The 14483-nt window shown below is 43.8% G+C and overlaps 1 protein-coding gene across 3 annotated transcripts in view; it reads right to left on the bottom strand.

Annotated features, from left to right (window-relative positions):
• The window catches only part of AGL (amylo-alpha-1, 6-glucosidase, 4-alpha-glucanotransferase), a 419432-nt gene that overhangs the window by 213263 nt on the left and 191686 nt on the right, over positions 1 to 14483 (bottom strand). For all 3 annotated transcript variants that reach the window (XM_069232148.1, XM_069232150.1, XM_069232149.1), the window contains exons 21-22: positions 11496 to 11626; positions 31 to 167 (exon numbers count right to left, since the gene is read on the bottom strand). In XM_069232148.1, the coding sequence (XP_069088249.1) occupies positions 31 to 167; positions 11496 to 11626 (268 nt within the window). The remainder of the gene's footprint in view (positions 1 to 30; positions 168 to 11495; positions 11627 to 14483) is intronic.

Genomic DNA, 14483 nt, shown 5'->3' with positions numbered 1-14483 from the left:
CCAGCAAATAACTGTTTCCAAATTGCTTACCTCTGATATAACACCAGCACGTGAAATAAGACGATTGCTGACATAATCAATCATCCAATCTCCAGATCTCAAGTTATCACAGAATGGGTGGCCCAAATCATTCTTGGGACGAATATCCACCATGACAGATAGTAATCCTAAAACCAAAAAAACACTTTTTGACGGCACCCTTACAGATGAAGACCCCAAGAAACAGAATCATTGCATAACAATAGAAAATGGCATCAAGAGAGGTGGGAGTAATTTATAGGCATAGGAGTCCAGGTACATGCATGGGTTTCAGGATATCCATTTTAGAGTGATTGTATAATACGTTTATCAGCCCAAATGATCCAATACTGGACACCCTCCTAAATATGCAATGAAGTTTGGCGTGGAACACAAGAGGAATAAGCTTTATTTAAACGTGACAGAACACATAAGAGGCTAACTAGTTGAAAAAGGCCATTTAGCATCACAGTTAAACTAGAAGTCCAAAAATGCAGTTACTACAGAGCTTTAGGTATGGCATTTTCTCGAAATGACAAGGAGCATAATAATGCACACTCTAGGTTATGGCAAAGTCATTTACGAGATTTGGAGCACACCATCAATAATATCTATAGGTATGTGAAGGTGAATTTAAATTGTTTACTTGATTTTTCCTATTTAAACCACATTTAACACCGTATGAAAGGTACAATGAAAATCAATACATTGACATACAAATTGTAGCTTTTAACTGGCAGCATATCGATTACAGTCTATCTGAAGGCTCAGAGATGAGGCGGGGGACAGGAAGAAAGAGTCCACACGTTGGGAGGGTGAAGGGATAGAAAATGCTGGAAATGCTATATATTTATGTGAGTTGCCATCAATGGCCACGTTCACAAACACCTGTTGTGGAGCAACTCAGATGAACCCCACAGCAAGAGGAAATGTTTTTACATGTTAAAGACATCAAATAAAGATTAATATTCCACCAGAAGCATATCTGGAGAAGTCTGGAGGACACCTCAGAAGTGTCTATTTAAGATGTAATTGAACAAAAGTTAGTAAATTCTGCTTCTAGGTGCACACGTTAACTCCAGCAGAAATGTTAAAAAATATAAAATCTAAAGTGTAGAATATAACTGTGAAATTCTCCTGCCATTTTCCCAAGAGACCAATAAGCATATCCTGGGACACGAGGCCCAAAGCCACCCCGAAACAAATCACATTTCGGTGGTTACTTGATGGCGAGTTTCATTGTAAAATTCAAGGCAAAATTAAAATTAATTACCCTGCACTTCAAGGTTGGCAAATGTAAACATTATAAACACTTTAACTGATGAACTGCCTTCTCAAACGATAATCCATTACATGACACCTACTTGTGCCTTCGTTATGTCTTGTGCATATGTAGAAGAATCTAAAAGATCAAAAGCAATGCCTTCTCAAGGCAAACAGCTCACATGACTTATTATATTAAAGTGTTATTCACCGTGAATACCAAACCAAAACTTGAACCACAGACATGAAAGACATTATAAATATGTAGAACGTATAGTCTGCATTTCCAGAAATCACTGCCAGTTTGATAATGAAGAGAAGGGACCACTTACCAAAAGATTTAATCATTTCAAAAGGTTGTCCCTAGAATACACATGATACGGATTTCTGATCTGTAGAACAAAATTAGAATTGTCCTCCCCCATATGCAACAGGTATTGCTAAAACAAAACGTTCAATATCCTACTGAGTTATTTAAGGCTACAAGTTATGTATGCGACCTATCCAGAAAAGCCGTTCAGCAGGAGCAACCCACTCATATAATTTTACATGAGTTTGCATCTTATACTAATGTAGGATTTATATGAGGACCTAGTCATCAAACAGTTGCAAAAGGAGACACATTTATACAATAGGATGTTGAGTTTGGTGGTGGTCTCAATTATGCAAATGTATGTAAATTACACAAATTCAACTATGTATTTTGATAATCTATTTGAATCTGTTGAATTTGAAACGTGGTATTTTTATGCAAATAAGTACATCTATTGTGCAGGAAACATCTCAGTAATCAAAATACCTTGTCTTAGTGGCTCTGACGGGACACTCAGCAACTGACAGCTTTAAAGGGAGCCATGGAAAGGCAGTAGATGGGAGAAATGTGGACGATCAGCTGGCTCATTCAGAACGCTGCTCTTCCAGGGTTTATGTCTCTAGCTCGCTGTGAAATATTCTTATGTAACTAGGCCACAATGTGCTGCAATGCCTTTGATGTGGGCGTCTCCGAATAACTTTGCACTGGCTGGTGTGGGAAGCAGATAAGCTCTGTCCCTCTGAGGGTCCCATTTCCATGTCCTATTTTTATTGCATATGAACTTGTAGTAAGACAGACGGAATATCTATCACGTTTGTGATGGAGTAACCCAACTGCCATTTTCTAAATTTGGCTCTTTGCCTTGAATGTCACCCCCAGAACAGCAACACATCATACAGCAGGGAAATGTGGAGCAAGGACATGGAATTGTTGTAGGAGTTGGTTTAGGGGCACAAACCAATGAACTAGTAGAATTCAACTTTAGGAATCCCTTTGAAGCCCCCCAAGGAGAGAACACAACTGCAAGAGGGGAAGAAATGGCAACTTTCATGGCCGATGTAATAAGAGAGAGTGCTCTACTTGTGAGAAGGACACTGGGTGGGCTAGTCCTATCTCTTTAAATCTCTGCTCCAATCGCTGTAGTCTATTTACACCACTACTACAGTAGATGTATGTTTCTGTACCCTTGCTGGCGCAGTCATCTAGGAGCTCCTGTGAACAGCAGTCTGGTGCTTTTGAGTGACAGTAAAAACAACCATCCAAGTCTCTAACAGAGTCTACGAGATCTCGTGCAGCTCTCACTGTATCAGGCCCTGACTATTTCACTAAGGGATTCGAGCTCCATGAAAGTGTCAATGTCCGACGGATAATAGATTATGAGAACTTTAAACTACTGGTCACCATGTGCCCTCACAATTCAGTCAGCTGTCCAGTTTCACAAGAGGTCTCTTACAATATGCACCAGACCACCAGGACCTCTGTACAGACAGTCTCCAGGTGAGGGGTCCTTTGTATTTTTGCTATATTTTGGTTCTCCAAAATGATTTCAGTACGGCAGTCAATCCTACTATTGAGATGTACCCACTGCTGCAATGTGAGCCTACGCATTAGGAACCAGATAACCTGAACAATGCCTAAATGAAGATGTGTGGATGTGTGTGGATGAGGGCAGAGGATTGAAAGATATCTGGCCTGCGCTCGACTTGAAGACAGGCTTGGAAGTGTTGGGTCCTTAAAATGAAACTAGTCTGAAACTCTTTGTGCAGCTTCGGATCTAACTGTTGGGGAAAGAAAGGTCCAGCTAGAGCAAGTAAGGCTGGGAGACATTAGGATAAAATAATGAAAATACCTAATGGCTCCAGCTTTTACCGAGCAGGGATTCGTTCTGGTTTGAGTTGCCACAGAAATTGACTGTAAAGACAGGCCACAATCAAGGATTGGGTAGCGCCAGGATATATACATCGAACATGACATATCACTGGATGGTGTCTGAATTGGTACCTTGTGGGGCTGTGTGGTGTGATGGAGAAATGTGAGGGGCTTCTTGGACACATTAGCTGTCATGTACCATCAAGTTATTGATAAAACAGTTGTCATCTTTGTGCCTCGAGGTTTTCGTGAATATTAGCACTGCCTGGCAATTTATTTAACTGTATACAGCTCCTAACATCTAGTGGTTCTGTTGTATAGCAGCAAAAAGCACGCTGTAGGGGGTTTGTCACGGCCTCTTCCGCCTGTGCCTCCCCGGCACGCATGCGCCCACCGGAATCCACAAGCAGGAAGACGTGCAAAGTTCGCCATCAGGCTTATAAGGATCATTGGAGGAGTTTGTCCCAAAGAGGTCAAGAGCCTTTGTCATTGGCCCACCCACCCAGAATCGCGGGCAGCAGAGCATGGCTCAGGCGGCACCAGAGAGCAGGAACAGCACAGAGGGACAGCAGCTGGAGAGCAATAGCCAAAGAAGGAGCCGCCCAAGTGCGTGCCCTCGGGATGCCTCACGACAGGCGCACGGGGAGCAGGGTATTGGTAAGCACAAGGTCAGCAGAGGGCAGACACGCCACTTGCAGTCTGGGTTAGGCACAAGGACCGCCCACAACACCTTGGGAGTAAATGTAGCCTGGAGGTCGCAGGATGTGATAGACCCTTGCTGAAAGAGGGCATTTGGCCAGGGTGCTGATAGGAGGTGCTGTGTTGGACAAAATTCACTGAACCGGATCAACCGTCAATTGGCAATACTGTGTTTTATGTTTGGGGGATAATTTTGAACCATTATGTTTTAATCTGTTGCTTGAATATACTGCGGCCGTTTCTGCACCATCAAAGACTCACGTTTTATCACAAGAGAAGGTTGGGTGCATGCTACCGGCCTACGAGCTTACGGGGCACTTTGTGGTGGGCCAACTTTTAATTCGCTGTGTTCAATTATTTGAGAGGGTGGTAGGACGCTGTAGGGAGTAAAAGCAAGTACCAACAAGTTACTGACAGAACAGTTGTCATCTTTGCGCTTCGATGTGAATATTAGCACTGCCTAACTTAATTTGTTTAACGGTATGGATCTCCTGACATCTAGTGGTGCTACTGTGTAACTGCTAAAACAACTTGTAAAACGTTTATGGGCGAGTGTTGAATGTCGAGTCTTGTTCTTTACTATGCCTCGCCCATTGAAAGGTGGAATAATTCAGAAGAAAAGCCACCTGCTCACGTCAGAAGAGCTTTATTTATTTAATATTTAGTTCATTGTCAATGTTGAAGGCTGCACAGCCGTGAGCGCACCTCTAGAAGGTATAAAGTGACCTTAAAGTATGTTCAACAATCGCATATACATTTCACCTTTCGTAAGGTTGTGTGTGATGCAGCTACTGCATTTTGAGTGCTGTGAAGTTTATCAGCCTATTATCCAACAACATTCAAGCTGTAGGGAGTACAGGAAGTACAGTTTCAATACATTTCAACAGTTTGCGAAAATAACGGAAAAAACATATACTAAGAAACCAAATAAAGCCCAGTTTTGCCTGCTTAATTAGTTTCCTTTTCATGGTATTGTCCTTGTAAAGCAAATGCTGTCTTCGGGTGAGCGTTGCTTCACACAATCTTTTGCAACAATAATTTAACAATAATAACATTCTGACCGGTGCGAAAATGACAGTAATGTGAAATACTACCTTTTCTGTCCTTTTTAAAGAAAGTAGTATCACAGTGTTCTTCAAGGAAATTACCACCAGCATGGAGGTGCTAAATTTTGAGGCAATATCCTACTATGATTGGATCCCATCTATAAATAGGCGCCTTTCGCTGTTCGAGCAAGATAGATACAATGAAGTCCAGACAGAACAAAAGGACAAGCAAGCAGTGCTTAATGTGAGTCGGGGGTTGCAGACGGGTCCCAACGACACTCATTTTTGGGAACAGAAAAGTATTTTTCCTCATCACACTTTGACTCCCAGGAGAGGGGTAATACACAAAAAGGGGGAAAAAAAGAGAAAATGAGAAAAAAAGGAACATGTAAGAGTGAGATATAGGAGCAGGGAGTGCCTGGCAGTCGATAAAGGAGGCATGAGGTGGAATTAAGCCTACACAGCCTAGGTATGGCACACTGATATTTGTACTGCTGCCACCTGCTTCTGAGTAAAACGTTTGGCCCCGGCAGTAACTGGTTTACAATTGCGTTCAAGCGGGTGCGGAGGAGGGATAGCATCTTTGACATCAAGCATGCTGAATAATCACTGTTATAAATGTGGTTTATAGGAAACTGACATAAGCTACTGTGTTGCTGGCCAACAGACTTGCACTAAAACTTTGAGACTTAAATCAGGCAATGTGAAAAGTTTAATCTGCTCCACATGTGGATAGATCTGTTTCAATTTTAATGCCTCTACAATTCGCTACTCATTAAATGGAAAATGTCACTTACCCAGTGTACATTTGTTCGTGGCATGTTCTGCTGCAGATTCACATGCTATGCACTGTTCCTGCCATCTAGTGTTGGGCTCAGAGTGTTACAAGTTGTTTTTCTTCGAAGAAGTCTTTTCGAGTCACGGGACCGAGTGACTCCTCCCTTTAGGCTCCATTGCGCATGGGCTTCGACTCCATCTTAGATTGTTTTCCCGCAGAGGGTAAGGTAGGAGTGATAAAGTGAGAATAGAAAGATGTCCATGCAATGGGATAGAGATGTATATACAAAGTTGAAGTAAAGGAATGTTTATTGACTTATGTACAATTTATAATTGTAACTTAAACGGCTACAGGCTCCCGGGGAGGTGGGAGGGCACTTGTGAATCTGCAGCGGAACATGCCACGAACAGATGTACACTGGGTAATTGACATTTTCCATTCGGTGGCATGTGTAGCTGCAAATACACATGCTCTGCATAGACTACAAAGCAGTAATCCTCCGCAAAGCGGTGGTGAGCCTGTAGGAGTTGAAGTTGTTTGTAATAATGTTCTTGATACAGCCTGTCCTACTGTGGCTTGTTGTCTTGCTAACACATCTACACAGTAGTGCTTGGTAAAAGTATGAGGTGTGGACCAAGTGGCTGCCTTACAAATCTCTGTCATTGGTATGTTCCTAGAAAGGCCATTGTTGCTCCTTTCTTTCTAGTGGAATGTGCCTTTGGTGTAATGAGTAGTTGTCTTTTAGCTCTCAGGTAACAAGTTTGTATACACTTCACTATCCACCTGGCTATGCCTTGTATGGACGCATCCAATGGTGTGATGTGTTTTGCTTGGCAGTAGAAAACATTTTTTTTCCATTTGTTAGCATAACATTGCCTGGTGGTAGGTTTTCTTGCCTGTTTAATGACTTCCATACACTCGTTTGGAAGATTTAGATAGCCAAACTCTCAGATTTCAGGAGCCAGATTACTAGATTGAGCATTGCTGGATTGGGGTGCCTGATCTGTTGTTTGTGTTGCGTTAACAGATCTGGTCTGTTTGGAAGCTTGACGTGAGGTACTACTGAGAGGTCCAACAGTGTGGTGTACCACGGTTGTCGTGCCCACGTTGGTGCTATAAGTATTATTTTGAGTTTGTTTTGAAACAGTTTGTTGACTTGAAATTAAATGAGTGGGAGAGGGGGAAAAGCGTAAGCAAATATCCCTGACCAGTTGATCCATAGAGCATTGCCCTTGGACTGAGGGTGTGGGTACCTGGACGTGAAGTTTTGGCATTTTACGTTTTGGTTTGTGGCGAACAGATCTATGTCTGGTGTCCCCCACTGACAAAAGTGTTTGTGTAGTACCTGGGGATGTATTTCCCACTCGTGAGTTTGCTGGTGATCCCGACTGAGATTGTCTGCTAATTGATTGTGAATCCCTGGAATGTATTGAGCTATTAGGTGAATGTTGTTGTGAGTTGCCCAATGCCAAATTTTTTGTGCTAGGAGGCAAAGTTGCGATGAGTGTGTTCCCCCTGTTTGTTTAAGTAGTACATCGTTGTCATGTTGTCTGTTTTGACAAGAATGTGTTTGTGAGCCAGAAGAGGTTGAAAACATTTTAGTGCTAGAAAGACTGCTAGCAGCTCTAAGTGATTTATGCGTAGCTGTTTTTGCCTGCTGTCCCACTGTCCCTGTATACTGTGATTGTTGAGGTGTGCTCCCCACCCAATCATTGATGCATCTGTTGTGAGAATGGCGTGAGGCACAGGGTCTTGAAAAGGCCGCCCTTTGTTTAAATTTGTGGGATTCCACCACTGAAGCAAATAATGTGTTTGGCGGTCTATCAACACTAGATCTTGGAGATGACCCTCTGCCTGCGACCATTGTTTTGCAAGGCACTGCTGTAAGGGCTGCATGTGTAACAGTGCGTTTGGGACAATTGCGATGCATGATGCCATCATACCTAGGAGTTTCATCACAAATCTGACTGTGTAGTTCTGATTTGGTTGTATTTTTGGCACCATGGTGTGGAATGATTGCACCCTTTGTGGGCTTGGACTTGCAATCGCCTTCTGAGTGTTGAGTGTAGCTCCCAAGTACTGTTGAATTTGGGATGGTTGCAAGTGTGATTTTTGATAATTTATTGAAAACCCTAGTGTGTGTGTAGGGTATCTATTACATAACGTGTGTGATGTTGGCACTGTTCTTGAGTGTTGGCCTTTATTAGCCAATCGTCGAGATAGGGGAATACATGCATGTGTTGTCTCCTTATGTATGTTGCTACTACGGCAAGGCATTTTGTAAATACTCTGGGGGCTATTGTTATCCCGAAGGGTAATACCTTGAATTGGTAACGTTTTCCTTGTATAACAAACCAGAGGTATTTTCTGTGAGCTGGATGGATGGGTATGTGAAAATACGCATCTTTTTAATCCAGTGTAGACATGTATTCTCCCTTTTTCAGTAATGGGACTACATCTTGTAGTGTCACCATGTGAAAGTGTTCTGATTGAATGTATAAATTGAGAGTCCTGAGATCTAATGTTGGCCTTAGTGTTTTGTCCTTTTTGGGAATAAGGAAGTACAGGGAATAGACCCCTGTTCCTTTTTGTTGATGAGGTCCTAGTTCTATGGCTTGTTTTGTTAATAGTGCCTGCACCTCTGTTTGTAACATTGTTAGATGTTGCGACGATAGTGTGCACGCTTTTGGGGGAATATCTGGAGGAAAATGCATGAATTCTATGCAATAACCATGTTGGATAATTGATAGTACCCATGTGTCTGTTGTTATGTTTGACCATTGATTGTGGAAGATTTCCAGTCTTCCTCCCACAGGGGATGTGTGTTGGGGGAGGGTGAAGGCAAAGTCACTGCTTGTTGTTAGTGGCTTGCTTTGTAGATTGGAATTTTCCCCTTGATTTGGGAAATTGCCCTCTGAAGGACCCTCAAAACCCCCCTCTTTGATACTGTGTTTGGTATGAGAGCTCTGTCTGTGAGGTGGATGGTTCTGATGGTTGTGGCCTGAAACCCCCCTATACTGCGGCTTCCTAAATGTCCCTCTGTATTGGGATGAGTAAAGCGCTCCCTTCGCTTTGGCTGTCTCTGTATCCTTTTTCATTTTCTCTATGGCTGTGTCCAGTTGTGTGCCAAATAGCTGTTGCTGGTTGAATGGCATGTTGAGGACCGCCTGTTGAATCTCAGGCTTAAAACCTGATGATCTAAGCCATGCATGGCGTCTAATTGTAACTGCAGTGTTTATTGTTCTTGCGGCTGTATCAGCTTAATCTAACGCAGATCTTATCTGGTTATTCGTTATTGCCTGTCCCTCCTCAACTATCTGTTGAGCTCTTTTTTTATATTCTTTGGGGAGATGTTGAATGAAGTCGTTCATCTAATCCCAATGAGCTCTGTCATATCTAGCGAGGAGGGCCTGTGAGTTCGCTATGCGCCACTGATTGGCTGCTTGTGACGCTACCCTCTTTCCTGCTGCAGCAAACTTTTTACACTCCTTATCTGGAGGGGGTGCATCTCCAGATGACTGCGAGTTGGCCCTTTTCCTCGCCGCACTGACCACTACTGAATCTGGGGGCAGCTGTTGCGTGATAAATACCGGGTCAGAAGGTGGCAGTTTATACTTTTCTTCTACCCTTGGGGTTATGGCCCTTCCCTTAACAGGCTCCTGAAAAATTTGTTGGGCATGTTTGAGCATACCTGGGAGCATGGGTAGACTTAGGTATGACGTGTATGTTGAGGACAATGTATTAAAAAGAAAGTCGTCCTCTAGTGGTTCTGTGTGCATGCTAACATTGTGGAAAGCTGCAGCCCTACTCAGAACCTGTGTGTAGGAGGTGCTATCTTCAGGGGGAGAGGGTTTAGACGGATAGCACTCTGGGCTGTTGTCTGACACAGGGTCATCATAAAGATCCCACGGGTCTGTTTCTTGATGTGACTGCACAGTGTGTGTGGGTAATTGTGCAGTGGGTGTAGCAAGTGGAGAAGCAGTTCTCTGAGGAGAATGAGGAGGAGAATGTGCTGGGGAAAACTGGTGTGGCGAAGATTGCTCTCTTGGCACTTTAGTCTTTGGCTGATCAGTGTCCAAACGTCCTTGGAAAGCCAGCTTCCTTTTAAATTTGAGGGGAGGTGCTGTGAGGACCTTGCCAGTGTCCTTATGGATCTGTATCCTGGCTTGTCGGTCATCAAATTCCTCCATTTGTTGAAGTTCTTCCTCAAATCTGTGGCTTTCCTTAAGCTGCTTAGAAAGTCCATGTTCTTCACTTTATGATGCTCTTGTCGGCTCTGAAGCCGTTTTTTTCAGTACCGAAATGCCCATGGTGATAGTAGGCCTCGGTTCCGAAAGAGTCTTTTGGGGTTTCGACTCGACGAGTCGGTGTCGAACCTTTTCGGAGACTGTGTCTCGACACGAGTCCGAAGACTTCGATGCGGGTGTGGCCTTTTTCGGTGCCGAAGGTGTTACTTGGTCACCGCTTGATTTTTTCTGGGTAGAGCCATGGCCTTCTGGCAGTGGCGTCCCCGAGGCCTTTTGTTTGGTCTTGGTCTGGGTTGGGGCAGGCGACTTCACACGCTGGCCTGCAGTCAGTGGTCGGTCCACGTCGGAATCATCCGAATCGGATCCTTGCATGGAGATGGCCATCTCCTCTTCTTCGGCATCGATGTTTTAGTTGCTCTTCGACGCCATTTGTAGTATTCTCGCCCTTCGATCCCTCAGGGTCTTCTTGGAACGGAAGGACCTGCAGGCCTCACAAGTATCCTCTCGGTAATCTGGTGACAAACACAGATTACAGACCCGATGTTGATCCGTGTATGGATACTTTGCCTGGCACTGAGGGCAGAATCGGAACGGGGTCCGGTCCATGCAGCTTTGACGCTTCTTGCGCTCGGGCCAACCAGTCCCAGGATGGGCGCGGGTGCCCCAAAGGGCAACCGAAGGTGTGTTTCACAGGTGCTGAGGTGTCGATGCAAGATGGGTCGCGATTGAGAACAATACTGACGATTTTCGGCGATTTTTGAAGTTTTCCAAATCGAATAACCGGAGCGAAGAGGAACACGTCCGAATCCGATGGCGGAAAGAAAACAATCTAAGATGGAGTCGATGCCCATGCGCAATGGAGCCGAAAGGGAGGAGTCACTCGGTCCTGTGACTCGAAAAGACTTCTTCGAGGAAAAACAACTTATAACACTTCGAGCCCAAAACTAGATGGCAGGAACAGTGCATAGCATGTGTATCTGCAGCTACAAATGCCAGCGAACATATAGATCACTGACTGAGGCCTGACACAGTAAAGCATTCATAAAAATAGAGGGAGACTCAAGTTAAGAAACAAATACATTTTTGACACAAATCACAGTTGCCAACGTTAAGAAAAATCAACAATGGAAACATTTTCTATTGCCAGTGATTATAGAGGAAGGAAAGGCTTTATCAACCCCATAGAGCATGAAACAGTCTTGGTACAGTGCCAATCTCTCAAGTCCATGTACGTTTTATAAAAGAGGGATGCATCGTCTGACCTTGGAGACCTGCGTACTTAAGTGGAGTCCAGTTCGGAATGTTATAACTTCCTCCGCCGTCTTCTTGTTCTTCAGTGTCACACCGGTAAAGGATTTGGTTTAAGTCGGCTAAGGTTAGCTTAGAAGCAATGCTAGGTGGAAAAGAAAGAAAAGAAAAACTAATGACTACAGTATTTTCCTTGTCATGGAGGTGACTAGGAGACACTGTCAACACTGAGTACATAGCCTCAACAATGATGTGGTCACATGCTCACACCTTGATTCATTTTGGACTCAAAGACAAGTAATCTAAACTGATAAAAGATAAATTATGTTTTTTATTTCACAAGTTTTTTATTGGGATTTTATACAATAGGAGAATTAAATAACATAAATGAAAAGAAACAATACATTGTATGGTACCATCAGATCAATCAGGAACAGTAGTAGTTTAGGATATAGCATGAGAAGTCGGTCCAAATTTATAAAAGTAGAGGGTATAGATAAGTGAATTAGTTTGCAATGATGAGGTGAGGTTAATCAACGTATGTATTGTGACGGAGCAGTTTTTGATGTTGTGATGAATGATTAAGGTACCTCAGTTGTAGGCGAATGAGACAGAGTAAAAGAGCGAAGCTGAGAAAAGAGAAGAAGATGATGGGGGTAGAAAGTAGGGAGTAAATGGGGAAAGGGCGGGACAGTGAGGAGAGGGAGGGTGGGAGAACGAGTAAGTGAATGCATGAATGATGGAGTGATCAGATGATCATGGTTGCATAGACGAGTGAGACATAAAGTTGTCTAATTTGCACCAGAGTTTACCATTCTTCATTGGTGTTGTCTTCAAGTATAAGCTTAGTGAGTTACAGGCGGTTATGGTAAATTGGACCCGTTCCCACCGTGTGTGGGGGGGATAGTTTAAATGAGTCTTTTCATTAAGTGAGAATAATTTTAAGGCCAGCTGTGACCAGAACTTCCCATAGGAGACTGTTCTCTTTGTTTATGTCAGTGGGGAGGATGCCTAGTGTAATAGAAGCTAAAGTAGGAATCAATTTTGTATAAATATTTGAGATATTGTATTACTGATGTCCTGCCAGAACTTTTTGGTGGCGGTGCACTCTATTAGCATGTTTTAAGTCTCCTGTTTACTTCTCACAGCTCCAGCATGTGTCGGACGATCCAAGGTCTAGTTCATAAAATTTATCCCGAGTCCAGTGGGCCATATTGGCAATCCAGTATTTGCTTTGGTCAATTTCTTATATCCCTGAACAACAAGGGCCCAGTGGCTTGATGACCTCAATGACCTCAGAGGTACAGACACTACTATTTAATTATTACAAGCAACTTTGCACCACCCACGTGCAGGGCGGCTCCGCTGAGATGCTGCAGTATCTGGAGGAGGTGGCCATGGTGTGGCTGTGCTCGGCACAGCAGCAGTATTTAAGTGAGCTCTTCACAGCTGAGGATGTGATGCTGCCCACTGATTCATTAAATGGTTCTAAGGCGCCATGCACGGATGGGTTTACTAGTGCCTTTTATAAGGTATACAAGCACACCTTGGCCTCCCCCACCTTCTGGACGTGTACCAGGAGACAATGGACAAATGAGTGCTCCCGCCTACGCTTCGGGAGGCTGTGACCACTTTGTTATTTAAACCCGACGAGGACCCCACTCTATGTGGTTCATACCGACCACTGTCACTTCTGAATTTTGATAGTAAAATTCTGGCAAAGATGGTGGCTAACCGGCTGTCTCTACTGCTGAACCAGATAATCTCACCAGCTCAATCGGGATTTGTGCCTCACAGATCCATGTTGTTTAACCCGTGTACAATGTTCGCATCCCTTCATAGAGTTTCCTCTAAAATACCGGCTATGGTTGCCCTACTAGATGCGGAAAAGGCCTTTGATTCTATAGAATGGCCTTTCATAGAGGCCACTCTCCGCAAGCTCGGCATGCCCCAAGGCTTTATCTCCTTAATCATGCAGCTGTACTCCTCTCCTACTGCCCGTATTCAAGTTAACGGCACACTGTCGCATGTCTTTCCCATCACTAGAGGAAATCGTCCCCCTATCGCCCCTCCTCTTCATAATTGCTGTAGACCCTCTAATACAGCACCTTCAGGAGAAACACTTACACAAAGGACTGCAATTCAAGACCGGCCCCCTATTGGTCTCCCTACATGCGGATGACATCCTCTGGTTTCTCCGTCACAAACCTGAGTCCGGTGCTTGCGGAGATTGCTCGGTTTGGCGATTTCTCTGGATTACGGATTAATTGGTATAAATTCAAGTTGTTTCCCCTCACGGAGATAACTTCCACCCCTGAGTTGTGAGTTCCCTCTTTCCTGGTGTGAGGACCAGGTTAAATATCTGGTTATCTATATACATCGAGGTAAGGAACACATATGTAGGGAGCTGGCCTGGAGTGTGGTGGGTACCTAAGGTACTTACACCTTATACAAGGTCCAGGTATCCCCTATTAGTGCAGTGCAGGCAGTGTCTAGAAGCCAGGCTCTCTAGAAGTAGCTGTGGATGAGCAGCCAAGAGTTACCTAGAAGACATGCAAAGCTCATGCAGTACCACTGTAGTCACACAGCACTTACACATAGGAAAGAAAACATTCAGTGTTACAAAAATAAAGGTACTTTATTTAGTGACACAATTACAAAAAAGCACTTGAGAGGCAACCCTCCAATAGGAGATAAGTAACACACTAGATATGTACACTAGTAATCAGCAATAGGAATAGAAAACAGTGCAAATGAAAGGAGACAATAGTGACCCTGGGGTAAGCCCAAACCATATACTAAAAAAAATGGAATGCGAATGCAGGACCCCCACCTAGGTAAGTGGAACGTGTAGAGGGGAGCTGGGGGTACTAGGAAACCCCAAAGGTAATTACCACAGTGCCCCCTAGCGATCAGGACGATAGGAGTAAGTTACTGGATTTTCCCCAAACCACCCAAAAGGAACAAAAAGAAGAAAATGCAACACCCGGACAAGACTGCAG

This window comes from Pleurodeles waltl, chromosome 4_2 (genome assembly GCF_031143425.1).
Source record: "Pleurodeles waltl isolate 20211129_DDA chromosome 4_2, aPleWal1.hap1.20221129, whole genome shotgun sequence".
NCBI classification, from domain to species: domain Eukaryota; kingdom Metazoa; phylum Chordata; class Amphibia; order Caudata; family Salamandridae; genus Pleurodeles; species Pleurodeles waltl.
Note: the sequence above shows the minus strand (reverse complement) of the source record. Positions and strands in the feature narration are given on the sequence as shown.